We start from the raw sequence: 15,008 nt of genomic DNA, 5'->3' as shown, positions 1-15,008 counted from the left end.
TTCACATGTTGCTGATTTGCTGACGATTTTCATTATCAGAAAAAATTTGCCACAAATCCACATCAAAATCTACACCATTTTAGTGTGGATCTGCGGCAGATCTCAGTCCTTCAATTTAAATTCAGTTGAAGGGTGAAATCCACAGCAAATCCGAGGGTGACAAAATCTGCACCGATTGGGGCGGATTTGCTGCCGAAACTTTTTTTTTTTTTTTAAAGCTATGGATAATCTGCGACAAATTGCCTACATACAAACCCTTACGGTATTTTCACACAGCGGAATCTCCACAGAATGTTCCGCACTGAATCCCGCCATAATCGGTGGTTTACTCATTTCCACGTCAGAATTCTGTATGCAGATTTTGCCCAAAACAGAGCAAATTCCAAGTGCAGATCTGTGCCAAAAAGCCCGGTAGAAAGCTGCGGATTTGGCATAATTCGCCATGGAAAACTCTGTAGCATGTCCCACCATGTGAGCGGACCCTCAGGGTGATGTTCACATGCAGCTGATTTGCTGAGATGTTTGATTTCACGCATTTGAAAGGGTGAAATTTACTGCAGATCTGCAACAAAATCCTAGAACGCTCTTATTGAAACCAGCGGAGGGAAGACACCCATGCAGATTACAAGCAGTATTTCTTCCTGCACAGTATCTAATACACAGGTACACTTTAAAGTAAGCTCTAAACGGGGGAGGGGGCTTTTTTTTCCCATTAAATATTGGTGAGCCATGTGTTCAGAAAATGAGCTCCTTTACTTGTTCAGAGTTTAGTGATTTATGGTCTTTTCATCCATTGAGACGTTAACCTCAGGAGGGCCCGTGATGGGTAGCCCCCGCACATTTTTAAATGCAAACCATGTGTGCTTCTAGTGTGTTTGTTTCGTATCCTAAAACATTTGAACCCAAATCCTGTTCTGCAGCGGACACTTCTCCTTCATGGCCCTCAACCATTGGTCCATCAAAAACGGCAGATAATGTGGAACTGTATTTGCCCTCATACAGGCCTTGATAGTTACCGGTGTGGAATAGCCAGTCGTCTGGTGACAACTGTATAAACTTGCTGTCATTGTATGTGGATTAATTGATGGTGTGATGGCTGGAGCACATAAAGGTTGCTGTTACATGTGTCCAAGTGGCTGCCACCATTGCACGGGTTTTCCTATTAATTGCAAAGTTGCATTTGCAAGTGCAGTTGCAGTCAGGCAATTAGTGCTATTACACAAGCATCAATGGCGCTCGTTTAACAGCACACAAAGGGTACATTAAATTAAACCAGAAGATCCACATGTACTGAAACTTTGTGAAACTTTGTAAAGGTGCTGACTGACTTGATCAAAAGGCGTTCCACTTATATCAGCCATTACCCTCAGATTAAAAAAATAATAATTGCACCAAGTTCCACATCGTCATTCATTTTCAGAAGTTTTTGCAACCTACTTGTAGTTTCACACTTTTCTGATGTGGGCATGCCTTTATCAATGGTGGATGTGAGAGGTCTGTCTGTCCTGGATGCTGCTGTCTTCTCTAGCTCTCATGTATCAGCAGAGTTTAAGTTCTGGACTGATTTTCTTTTCCTTCTACAGCCCATGAGGATCTGTTTTTGTTTTTTATTTTTTCCTTTTCTTCCTTGTGCCGATGCACTGATTCTAAATAAGGCTAGGTTCACATATGAGCTGGAACTTTTTGGAGCCTCCATCGCACACCCAGTGGAAAATCCCTCACAACGTGGCATAAGCTAGGCAGACTCCATTGTAGTAAATAGAGTCAATTCAGTGCCGTTCTAGCCTTGGTATTTGCTGCTTCTGGGTTTTCAAATTTTCAGTTCCTAGTGCGGAGCTCAACTTAAACCCGTAGTAGTAGTGTAAATCTAGCCTAGTGTGTAATTTATTTCCAGTACTTTCATTGATACAGAGCCTGTGTGATTCCCTTTCCCCTGCACATTGCCATGAGTGCTGTCCGCCCAAGCTATACTGTGACACAATACAGCCTATATGATCTGCCCTCCCTGATGACCTGGATGCTGTCCTCCCTCTTCACACTGTGATCTGTCATGTACAACCCGCTCCCCGACAATGCTAGTATCTCGAAGGGTCTTTTTAGACAGGATGATTGTTTGGCACTTAAGTGTCTGACAGTCGTCCCAGCATATATCACTCTTGTGCTTTCAAGCAGGAGCAATGATCTCTCGAAAATTGGAGGCAGGGTAAACTGGACATCTTTTCCGGGCTTTTCTTCTCCATTCACAGTAAACAGGCAGTCATTCATGAATGAGCAGCTGCCTGTTTACACAGGCCGATCGTTGTTTGATTTTTATGCCTGCACAAGCAAACAAACTATAAGCTAATGAATTATCATTCGTTGTTCAATCGCTGGAGGCGTTTACACGGAACGATTATTGTTCAGATTCTCATGACCCAGCAGGAAACTGAACAATAATGGTTCTGTGTAAAAGGGCCCTTACACTAAGAGAAAGAAGGCGGAGAGCAGATATGATCAGCAGCAATGTGGTTTTGCATCTGTTAGAAGCAGCAGGACAGCCTGCTATGTGAAGAAGTTGCACAGACGCTACAACAAGAAAAAAAAGTTTTGACAAAGTTGGTTTATTTCATATTTAGGAAACAAATGAACAATAAAAAAAAAATCTGTGCAGAGGTTTCCATAGCCTTTAAGTGGATCAGTTACAACTTAAGTGAGGAAACACGCAGCTTTACTAGTTCTAATTGTCGATTTTGTGTTACTTTATAAATGTAATGCATCCATTCTAGTTGGAGCTTCCATACCTGGGTGAAAAAGGTTCCTGCTGGCCAAGAGCTGAAAACTGCCCCATTAGGGGGACCTGGAGAACGGAAAAGCAGAAAGGGATCCGTATCTATACGCGGTTTAAAGGGTTGCTATAAATGGGACTAATGATTAGTGTCATAGTAAAGGATACATTCTCACATGGTCCAGTGCATTCATTCCAAGTGCAGCATCTGCCGTGGTCCATTCACCATAAAATGATTGTATACGGTTACTGATCACAAGACTTCTATACGGTAACGTTAGAGGTATATCTATTCCTACGTGTGGAGTTTTATTGAACCCTTGTTATGTCTTTGAACATCTAAAAGTAGTTTATTATATCTGGCTGAGTTGTAATGGAGTATTATTCTGCACTTTGATACATGCAGTAGATTAAACTTATGGACGACCATTCATTCCATTTTTTTTTTTGGTGCGTGTGTGTTCCACATCCCTGGTAAGTTCATAGTATAGATTTATGGTTACAGGGGTATTTCATAAAGTGATGGCATATCACTAGGATATGTCAGCTCTTTATCATCTGTGTGGGTGCAATCTCTACAACCAATCCTGTGAAAGAGGCGTTAGCAGCGTTGCCCCCCTTTAAGTTTTTCCTGCAGAGCAACTCTTCCAGCCATCTGGCCCCCATTCACTTGAGTGAAGCTGCAATGCAATTCCTTCACAGACGACAGAGGTGTGGGTTATGCTGGGGAACTGGTGAAGGGGACGGTGTGCTAGACTTGTACCATAACCTCCTCATTCTCCGGATCTGTGAGGGTCCCAGAAGTTGGACCTCCACCGATGAGATAGTGACCTAATCTACACGTACTTCTCATTAGTTTCATCCTCTTAAGTATCATCTTCATATATGTTTGTTCTGGACCGGTTTTTATGTCTTGTTCTTTTGCACATTGCAGTCAATATCCTCGTATGATGTAGCTAAATGCAACGACGAGACCGCTCGTGGAAGAGTACATCATGCATGTGTTCAGGATTTGTGTCCCAAAGTTCCCATCCCTGGCACCTATAGAAACCTTCGGGCTTATACCATCCCCCTGTGCCTCAAATATTACAATATTTCTTCAAGGTGGCAGCATTTTTTTTTTATAGGCCCTTATTGTGGACCGGTAGTTCAGTCCATACAGCACTTAATGGGTTCCTAGATATGGCCGTTCGCCTGCCGTTCAAGAGTATAGAGTCTGATGTTGACCATACAGTCCTGTCGAAAGAATTGAGGAACAGCCGAGTTGGATGCTAACCCGTCCAGTATTTTGGAAGTTGAGCATTAAATTTCTCCACTTATCAAATAGCGTGCATGTTTACTGGGAACTCCTTAAAGGGGCAGGTTTCCTCTTGGCTGCACATGCCGGTATATTGGGGCGCCCATAAACCTATTAATGTCCCAATTTCTTTTATTTATTACTTGATCTTCCTATTTTCTCAGCTGCCTTTCTTCTATGCTGTGCTCCATTAGGGCAGGCTATCCCCAGCCCTGCATCTATCCCACCAGCATGATTTACATTACTGCCCTGCGTATTTGTATATCGTGCCTCCATTATCCAACAGGAAGAGTAGCCGTTAATGACAAGATGAGTAAATGAAGACTCCATAAAGGGGGTAATTTTAAGTGATTGTGTCCTGGTGACAGCCCTCCTATAGTACACCCCTTACGTACTGCTTGGCCATTCCTTATATATGGAGCTGGAGGCTGTATTCGTTTAGTTTTAATGCACTTTCATTTCTTTGGATGTACTACTTAAAGAAATAGACTTGTAGTGTTTGTAAAAAGTTCTTTTTCTTGCATTTTAAAGCCCATTGCACCCACAGGTTGGGAAGACTTGTCTGCGACCTGCATTATTTTATACAGGGATATTTGGATACAGAAGTAACAAATGTTTGCTATTGATTTTGTCAAAATGAAACATATGACAACAACCACCGGATCACCCGGACCACTGAAGAAAATGTATTGTGGTTTTTTTTTGGTTTTTTTATTTCTTCCCTCTCATCTTGAAATGTTGCATTGTGTGGCCATTTACAAAACGCTCTCATAGGAGGGGTCTCAGAGCCCTTTCAGAATGCAGCACCTGGGATAAATGGCTGATCACCCCAGATCCCACTTTCAACACCCTGCCAGATAATAGATGGCCAACCAGGCATTTTCTCTGCAGTCGCCATTGAAGGGAAAATGTAGTTTTACAAGATGGCCATTCATAGAACTGCTCAAAGTCCACCAGAATGGGAGCGAGTCTATATTCAAAGTCCTAGAAGGGACTCCTGAGCGGGGAAACTCGACAGTCATGTTCTATAGGGTGTATGAACAGGGGTTGTGGTCTCGGCACAACCTGTTTAACACACAGTTGGTGTATGAATCCTATATGTATTGAGTAGAATTTTGACAATCATGATGTTTAAGACAAGGCTTTGGGTAGGGTGACATTTTTCTTCAGGGACCGGTTAATATTTTTTGGTTCTCTCTACCTAAAGGTGGGTCCTTTTACAGTCCTTACAGGCACTGACCCAATGATGGATTAATGCACAACACAGTTTCTTTTTACTAGGAACCTCTGAGAAGAAACACCAGAGAAGGTCCAATCGGACTCGTTCAGAATCTGAGAAGTCCTTAGACTCCGTGCCAAAGAAGAAAGTGAAAAAAGAGCAGGTGGGTTGCATGAACTGCTTGCTTTCTCTTATCACCGGTTGTAAGATCAGTGGTGTCCGTGGATTCTGGTTACTTGTCACATTAACCAGTGCTTGACAACTCATCTGACTAAATGTGTGGCTGCATTACCTCTATGATTGGAAGAAATTACCTGTATCTAATCTGTACTATTAAAGCATACAACACATCTGCCTTGCATTTTTCTTTTATTTACCATTGTTCCAAGATTTCGCCATGTTTTTTGATTCCATCGAGATAGCCCATTTGCTTTATTACTCCTTGGGTAGAGGTGGAAAGGTAGCCATGCATATTAGATTGGTGGTGGTCGAATGTTCATTCAACCAATAACCATACCGCCTGCCCCTCCTTCCATACACATGTACGCTCAGCCATATTCTGAGTGCGGACAGGGGATGTAAGCTGCTATTCCTCCTGGACCTAAGATCATTTTTTTGCTTTTGTTTTACATCTGCCAACATTTTCTCTACATCTAAATATACATTAGATGATGGCTGGTTGGACCAACGTTTAGTCCGTTTGGCCACCTTAACCCCTCGAGTGTCGGGTTTCCTACTCCCCTGTCGTGCCCATCAGGGCAGGTTTTTTAAATGGGCCAATCATTTAATTTCAACTAATTTTGCAGTCACGTTCCAAGAGCCATAACTTCTTCATTTTTCCATTGACACGGCCATGTGAGGGCTTGTTTTTTGCAGGACAAGTTGTACTTTTTGATGGCATCATTTTTGGGTATATATAATGTATTGCATAACTTTTGTGAAAAAATTTGTAGGGAGATTAGGGGAAAAAAGTAATACAAGTTAAATCCCCCTCCTTTTGCCATATCTATAATAAAAAATCTAAATCATAAAAGAAAAATACATATTTGGTATCGCCACGTCTGTAAATGTCTGATCTATCAAAATAGTGCATTATTTACCCCGCACGGTGAACATAGTCCGGGGAAAAAAAACGCCAGAAATGCACTTTTTCAGTCACCATGACTCCCAGAAAAAATGCAATAAAAAGCGATCAAAAAGTCGTATGTATTCCAAAATGGTACCAACGTAAACTACAGGACGTCCCACAAAAAATGAGCCCTTGCTCAAGTACGTCGATGGAAAAATAAAGTTATTGCGCGCAGAAGATGCAGCAGAAAATAATTTTAAAAAATTAAATGTCTTTGAAAAAAAATACAAGGGCTATAGTAAAAAAAAGATACACGTTTGGTATCGCAGTAATCGTACCGATCCATAGAATAAAGTTATCAGGTCATTTTTGTTGCAGTGTGTGCCGTAGAAACAAAACGCACCGAAGGATGGCGGAATGTCATTTTTCTTTCACTTTACTCCACTTAGATTTTTGTAAAAGTTTTTCAGTACATTATATGGTACTTTTAAATGGTACCATTGAAGAATATAACTCATTCCGCAAAAAACAAGCCCTCATACAGCGACGTCGATGGATAAATAAAGGAGTTATGATTTTTTAAACGGGGGAGAAAAAAAAGAAATGGGGAAAGAAGAAAAAAAGGGACCGTGTCATTAAGGGGTTAAATAATGTACTAACTTCCTTCTCTGGCTCATTACGACGCACGGATACCATATGTGTGATTTAAATTTTTCACAAAGTAAGGGGAGACAAGTGTTTTTAAATTTTATTTATTTTATTTTTAAAATTTTTAACTTTTTTTTTATTTTTGTCCCTTAAGGGGACTTCCACAGAGACCCATCAGGACTCCCTGATCACATTCTGGGGGGTCCCATGGTGACAGCCCTTTACATGCTACAGTCACATAGACTTCACCATGTAAAGGGTTAACACAGCAGAGATCAGAGGTTTTCTCTGCTGTAAGAGCTGGTGCCTAGATGTCCTCTGACAGCCAAGCACCAGCTCTCCCTGCCACAGAGACCATCGGCTTGCTTCTGACAAGCCGATGGTCTCTATAGCAACCTGTAAACAAAGCAGGGCATTAGAAGCAGGAGATTGCGGGAAGATCGGCAGTATCTCTCAGCTTCTTATTTCAAAATCCTGAACTACTCTGTGTGGGTATGTGCAGGCAGAGCACAATGCCACAGCTTGTGGCACTGTGCTTTGCAGCTCCCATAGTGATACATAGCCCGGAAATCTTCCGGGCTATATCGCTATGAGCAGTGGAGCTCGTCCCGGAAAATTTTCAGACGTGCCACTCAAGGGGTTAATGGAACAATTAACCTACAAAAGAATAATAAAAGAAAAGCTTGTCCATCAAAGGGGTAGCAGAAAGTCATGTAGGTGGGGTGGGTATGGGGAGAACATTGCTCATTGTGGAGAGCACCATAGACTAAAGAACCACAATGGCATAGAAAGTCTTATAGGCCATATAATGTTCCCTTTGGGGATGGGGGGAAGCTATGGAATCCTCTACAGTGCCACCTATTGATGGGTAGCACCTCCTATGGGTCAATATCCAAATTTTTAGCAGGCCTTGCAGCATGACTAGGGATGCAAGCCATAGCCATACCAGAGTATCCATGTACAGACATCTGTTTCAGGGTTTTTGCATCTGACCGGTCCACAATAAAGTTTTGGTTGACTGAGAAGTCATCAACGAGAGTCTGGGAGGCGGAGAGCACCACACGGGTGTAGGCCATGTTGGTGGTCTTTCACATAGCCAACCAGAACCGTACTGTGCACTGATAGGGATGGTCAAGAACTCCAAAATAGCTATATGTACACTGGTAATAGGTTAAATATTGATTCAGGGGGTAGCTGCTGTCCAACAGGTGCTGCCACTGAAGATTATTTCATCACTCATTTGTAAAACGGTCCAGCATAGAACAAGTGACTTTCTCCTGATACCTTCCATTTTTAATTGATATGTTTTTGTGTATTTTTAACATTTAGCATTCCCTAACACATGCAAGCTGAATTACAGTACATATAATGCTGAACACTTGTTTGATGTACAGATAAAAGGCTATAAGTGATATGCAAAAAGGATTACCACACTCCATTCACAGGTAGTGGATACAAATCGGCATGAAGTTCAGGGCCGGTTCTGAATGTGAAAATCTGCTGCATTTGCAGATTTGCCTTTTGATTTCACTTTTTTGTAGTCTGATTTACTTTACAACTCTGGCTTTTAAAAACATTTATTTATGACCGTGTGAGTGGAAAACACTGATTTACATTATACTACTAAAGGCCCATTTAGACACAACTAGAGATGAGCGAGTATACTCGGTAAGGCACATTACTCGAGCGAGTAGTGCCTTAGCCGAGTATCTCCCCGCTCGTCTCTAAAGATTCGGGGGCCAGCGGGGAGGAACGGAGGGGAGATCTCTCTCTCCCTCTCTCCCCCCCGCTCCCCGCCGCAACTCTTCTGTCACCCGCGCCGGCCCCCAAATCTTTAGGGACGAGCGGGGAGATACTTGGCTAGGGCACTACTCGCTTGAGTAATGTGCCTTAGCGAGTATACTCGCTCTTTAGACACAACCATTCTCGCTCAAAATTCGCTCAAAGACATCTTTTGAGCGATAACCATTGCGTCTAAATCCACGGACATCGTGCCGTTTTCGTGCATGAGTTGTTCCTGGCTCAATTCTAGTTTTGACAGTCGGCAGTGCTGATAAGATTCTTACAGCCCATGTCCCTCTGGTAGTTCACAGCGGGACGCAAGCTGTGATCGCGGAGAAAAATGCAGCTGTTTGCTTATGTCCTGCTCCGCTTGCATAGCTCTTAATTAGCTACTTAGTTACTATAGACTATGCAAAGATGATCGCTCAAAACTGTCAATTGAGCAACTTTTGAGCAATCATCTGTCAGTGTAAATGGAGTCTTAGGCCAAGCTCAAAGGGCCGTAATTTGCTGTGTCTCACAAGCGGCAAGTACACAACGACATTTTGTACTTGCTGCGTGCTGCCCATTACCATGTACTATCTTGGCGGGTATGCACATGTCAAGATAGAACATACTGCGATTTTTCTTGTGTGTGTAAAATTCGTGAGGGTGGCAACATAGCTGCCAATAGGAGATTGGTACAACATATTCCATGCACAAAATCCGCATGCGGAATATGCTATACAGGCACAGTCGTGTGAGCCTGGCATTAGAGAGTCCAAGCAGAGAACGGCAGCACAACATTATCACTGACTTACTGAAGTCTTCTTTAAATATCCAGCGTGCATGCAGTATAAGGCTCCAGCGCAACTACAACTAATAGGCAATGACGCAGCAATTGCATACAAAGCATCTAGAATATTTATCCACCAAACCAGGCAATGTTGAGCCTTTTGCAAGCATCGTACAAGTTATATGTGGTAAATTATATAACATATAAACACGTAGATGCACCACAACTCATCAGATGCGAACTAATATAGTGTAGGCCCCTCTGTACAGAGGACAGCAGGAGGGAGTTGGAACGGTGTGGTCTAGTCACCCACAACTTCAGACCTCTCTACCACCTCCCATAAATACTTGATCCGGCTCAATTTGGGCAAATATGCAGGTCACCTCATTTGTAGGAACTCTTCAGAATTTTCAACAAACCAATTCTGGCCACCTTAGACCCGAGGACACGGTGCATCGTCCAGCTAGAATATCCCATCATTGTGGGGGTGCATGAAGTCCGTGAAGGAGTCAAAGTAGTCACCAGATGGCGAAACATAGCAGACACCAGTTGATGTGTTTAGGTAGACCAGTGGACCCAACACATGCCATAAGAACATACCCCTCACCAGTATGGAACCACCACCAGTCTCCACAGTTCCTTGTTGACAACTGGGGTGTATGGCTTCATGGGCGTCTGCACCACACACACCCTACCATCAGCCTGAAACAATTGGTACGGTGAATCATTGGACCATGCCATGTGCTTCCAGTCCTTTTAGGGTCCAGTTATGAACCCAGGTGAGGCGCTGTGTCCGGTGTGGTGGCGTTAACAAATGCCTTTGATGGGTCTTCTGCTCCAATATCCCATGGAAGCTGCAGAATGCTGCACTGAATGTGGATGTGATTTCTGCCAGAGTCTCTTGCCTGTTTGCATGTCCATTGGACAATTATAGCCAAATGCTACCAGTCGTGATCATTAAGAAACTGCGACCGGCCACTGTGGATGGTAATGACGTCTAATATGTATTCCCCGTTTTCACATGGCGCACTGGATTAAGGATTGTTAAAAGTCTGCACAACATCGAAAATGGAATGTCCCATTTGTCTGGCACCCACCATCATGGCTTGTGCTAACTCCAATAATTCATGTGGCCTTGCCATGAGCATAACCCCTCACACCTTATACAGGTGTGGACGTTTCTGAGCCGCCGTCGAAGGTAATGCCACTTATTAGTCAATTTTACATACTGCTAACCAATGACTTTTTGCAAGTCAGTGCAATATGACAGGGAATATTCTAACAGTTCACAGCAAAGAAATTACAGATTACAAATCCGGTGTATAGCGGGAGGTATTGACCAAGAAAAAGCATATCAACCAGGGATCTCTGCATTCAAATCGACATAAAAATTCCTCTACTGTTGTGCAGAATCTCGGGTGTTTATGTCATAAAGCACTCTCCTACAGACAAGAGTCCCGTTGTCATAACCCTCTATCAAGATGTATGTCTTGGAGATGCCAATCACCGTTTCAGCCGGTGCATATGATGTCATATATAATGTCACCATATGTAATTTGCAAGATGCTTGGGAAAAAAAGTTCAACAAGAGCCAAGATGTCGGCTAGCTGAGTGAATAAACTTAGTAGTATAGAGAGCCCACTAAGCGTCTACAAAGGCCGCTTTCACCTGGCTGGGAAAAGCGCACAAGATTTTTGCATTGGGAGATGCACAAATATGAATCCCATTTTTTTTTAATCTGTCTGCTGAAAGGCACAGGGGGGGGGGGGGACGGGACACAACTGGACTGAAGTAATGGAAGCGTTTTTGACATGTCTCGCATCCTAAGGTACATTGAATGCTCCCGAGTGTGATATTGTGCTCGGCCGTGTGAAACTAGCCTGAGAGCATCATATATTAGGCATTGACTGCCCCCCCAAAAAAAGATCATGAACATCGCATTTGCCAAAAAAGTAGTATATCGCACAGGAAAGAAGGCAAACCTTAGGGTATGTTCACATAAATGCTACGGGTGGTCTGCATAGTGTTTCCAGTTCGCAGTGTAGTGGATGAGATATTACTAAACTTCATCAATGCAAGAGAAACTTTCAGCCCAAACTGACTGCGGTGTGGATTTCGAATCTGCAGCAGGTTAATATAATCTGCAGATTTCTGTCTTGCCCTTTCTGATGAGATTGCCTGTACTCAGAACTTCAGGCCAAATGGCACGCAGTCTTACAGACAATGTGTAGCTGCATCTCCCTCCTTTACCATAATAACCAGAAGAGATTTGGGTTACTGAGCAGATTTTTGAACATTTATAAAAAGGCCACAGGCTGCTGGAGGGTGAAGGGGAAGTTCCTTTTCCTATAACTACTTTAGTGGCACGCCCGGAAAATCTCTGGGGCTTGCTGCGCTGACCATGCAGTTAAACTCCGGAAGATTTCCGTGGACAGCTCTAGTGCTGAAATATGCAGAGCACTGAGCTGTCATCTGAAATCTTCTGGGGTTTTTGTTGCATTGTCTCATTTAAAAAAACTGCCCTGTGAGGCATGACATGGTAATAATAAACCTGCCACTGAAGGGGTTAATACTCCAGGAAGTACACTTGCGTCCTAGAGGTCCAGGGTTTGTATGGAGAGGGAGTGAGAGACTATCCCACTCCATACATTGCGAGCTGTTAACTCTTTAAATGCCCCGATCAGAGTTCGGGAGTCGTGAATGAGGTCTCCCGTGATGAGATCTGAAAGCCCCCAAGACTGCCATTGCAGACTGCCTATCAAGCCATGCCTGGGGCTTGATGGATTGCTTGTCACATTACAGTATAAAGTAATACTATGGTATTACATTGTACTGCAGGAGCGATCAAACTATTGCTAGTTCATGTCCCCTATGAGGACATAAAAAAAGAGTACAAATCTGTTTCAAGATTTTATTTTTTTTAAAAAAGGCTATGAAAATAAAAACTTTTGCCATATTTATAATAAAAAAAAGTCTAAGCAACCCCCCCCCTCCCCCACATATTTTGTATCGCTGCGTCCATAAACATCCGATCCATCAAAGTAATGCATTATTTTCCCCACACGGTGAGAAAAAAAATGCCAGAATGGCACCTTTTTGATCACCCCTTCTCCAAGAAAAAAAATCTAATAAAAAGCAATGACAAAGTAACACGTACTCCAAATAATGTCTATAGAACGTCCTGCAAAAACGGAGCCTTCACACAACTGTCGACAGAAAAATGAAAATACTATGGCTGTCAGAAAATGGTGGCAGAAAATTTTATTTTTTCTCAAATATTTTTTTTATTTTAAAAGTAGTACAGCAAGAAAAAATATTGCATTTAGGCTAGACCCCTTTCTGTCTAGAAGTGTCTAAAACATCACAAAACTACACGCAATTAGCGCCAAAAAGGTGGAGCATTTTCAAAAGTAAGCCTGCACAATTCTTGCTAGTGATATCCAGCCCATACCTATACACAGCTTTGCATTGACACTTATTTCTGTCCCCAGAAATGCCAGAATAACCCTGTTCTCACTCATTTATGTCAGGGTGGTCACACATGCTCAGTCTTGCTTCTATGCGCTCCCCTCATATGCAGGTGCCACTATTCTAACAGTCTTGGAATATTTGGGGGGAGAAATAGTTTTTTAAAGTAAATATATCTACTAAAACTTTCTATAATTATATGCTGTATTTAACCCTTTAGTGACCTCATGGGCTTTTTAAGGCGTCAGCTTGGCTGACTACTGACAGCCAGGCTCCTGCTCCAACCACTAGAAGAGGAGTAACCTCAGATTCTGGCAGTTTAAGTGCTTACGTGCCACAATCAATAGCAGCTGCAGCATATAAGCAGATGACATGAGAAAATTGGCTCTTTCTGCCACCCATCGGTACCCTACAATGTAATTACAAGGTACCGGTTGGTTTCCATGGCAGCTGGAAGCCTGACAAAAAGGCCTCCATGTGTACCATGTAATTTAGTCTATTAAAGCCCGCCTCCAGCAGTGACTAATACACTGCTGTCATAGGATTAATGCACTACATAAGTAATGCAGTGTACTATCTTAGTGATGGAATGATCACATCTGCAAGTCCCCTTGTGGGACTAAAAAATGATATAAAAAAAGTTCAATAAAGTTTAATGTAAAGGAGAAAAATTGAGTTAAAAAATCTGGATTTTTTTTTCCCCACAAAAAAACTATTTTAAATGGATAAAATACAAAAAAGCAACATTTAATAGATTGAAAATATTTTCTTTGGTCAGCCTCCGAAAAACTTAATAAAAGCTAATCTTAAATGAATATGTACTTCTAAATGGCGTCATTAAAAACACGAGCGGTTCCACAAAAAAGAAAAAAAAAAAGGCTGTCACAGAATGTCAATGAGTTATGGCTCTTGCAATACAATGATGAAAACTGCTTGGTCCTTAAATAGGCATGTCAATAATGGGTTAACCAGAAATGCTATTTTTCATGAGACCCCCGGTCTAAGATGTACAAACCTTTGTGTAACCTTGCACACACTAGAAGAATACATAAACATTTATTAAGCACGCCTCCAGGGCCTTTGATATCTATAACCTGTCTTTACACGGGACGATTAAAGACAAATTGTCAATTGGCCCTTTTACATGCAAGGATTATCGTTCAGATTCCCGTGCGCCTGCGCCATTCTGAACGATAATTGTCCCATGTAAATGCATGTAACGACTGAATGAGAATTGTTCAGGCGTTCAGTTTCTGCATGCATGTGAACGACTGTCTGCTTACTATGAATGGAGGCGGGCGAGACTCTTTCCGGCCTGCTCTGCCTCCATTTCGGCAGCGCTAGGAGCGATGCTCGACTCCAATCAAGCAATCAGAATAATCCCCGGATCACCGACCCTTCTGTAGTGATCAGCGATATAACATGCAATATTGTAATGCTCAAGAAAAGCGTCCAGCCCCTCTTGTACTCTTTTAGTGAGTTCCCTATCCCCACGTCCTCAGGCAGAGGGAGTTCCATAGTTTCACTGCTCTAACAGTAAAGAACCCTTCTATGTCTGTGTAGAAACCTTCTTTCCTCCAGACGTAGAGGATGCCTCCTTGTTACTGTCCTGGTTATAATAGATGATGAGAGAGAGCTCTGTATTGTCCCCTGATATACATAGTTATGAGGTTGCCCCTCAGCCGTCTTTTATTCTAAACTAAATAACCCCAATTTGATAACCTCTGGGTATTGTAGTCCACCCATTCCATTTATTACTTTAGTTGCCGCCTTTATACCCGCTCAAGCTCTGGTATGTTCTTCTTGAGTACCGGTGCCCAAAACTGTCAACAATATTCCATGTGTGGTCTGACCAGTGACTTGTAAAGACATGCGCCCTTAGACCTCTCTTGATGCACCCGATGATCCTATTTGCCTTGGCAGCAGCTGCCTGACACTGATTGCTCCAATTAAGTCTACAGTTAAATAAAACCTCCAAGTCCTTTC

The 15,008-nt window shown here is 42.5% G+C and overlaps 1 protein-coding gene across 3 annotated transcripts in view; it reads left to right on the top strand.

Annotated features, from left to right (window-relative positions):
• Nucleotides 1–15,008, top strand: part of NSD3 (nuclear receptor binding SET domain protein 3) — a 124,942-nt gene that overhangs the window by 41,242 nt on the left and 68,692 nt on the right. For all 3 annotated transcript variants that reach the window (XM_066593389.1, XM_066593388.1, XM_066593390.1), the window contains exon 7: nucleotides 5,343–5,443. In XM_066593389.1, coding sequence (XP_066449486.1) covers nucleotides 5,343–5,443 — 101 coding nt within the window. The remainder of the gene's footprint in view (nucleotides 1–5,342; nucleotides 5,444–15,008) is intronic.

The sequence above is a fragment of the Eleutherodactylus coqui genome, chromosome 2, assembly GCF_035609145.1.
Source record: "Eleutherodactylus coqui strain aEleCoq1 chromosome 2, aEleCoq1.hap1, whole genome shotgun sequence".
Classification (NCBI taxonomy): Eukaryota; Metazoa; Chordata; class Amphibia; order Anura; family Eleutherodactylidae; genus Eleutherodactylus; species Eleutherodactylus coqui.
Note: the sequence above shows the minus strand (reverse complement) of the source record. Positions and strands in the feature narration are given on the sequence as shown.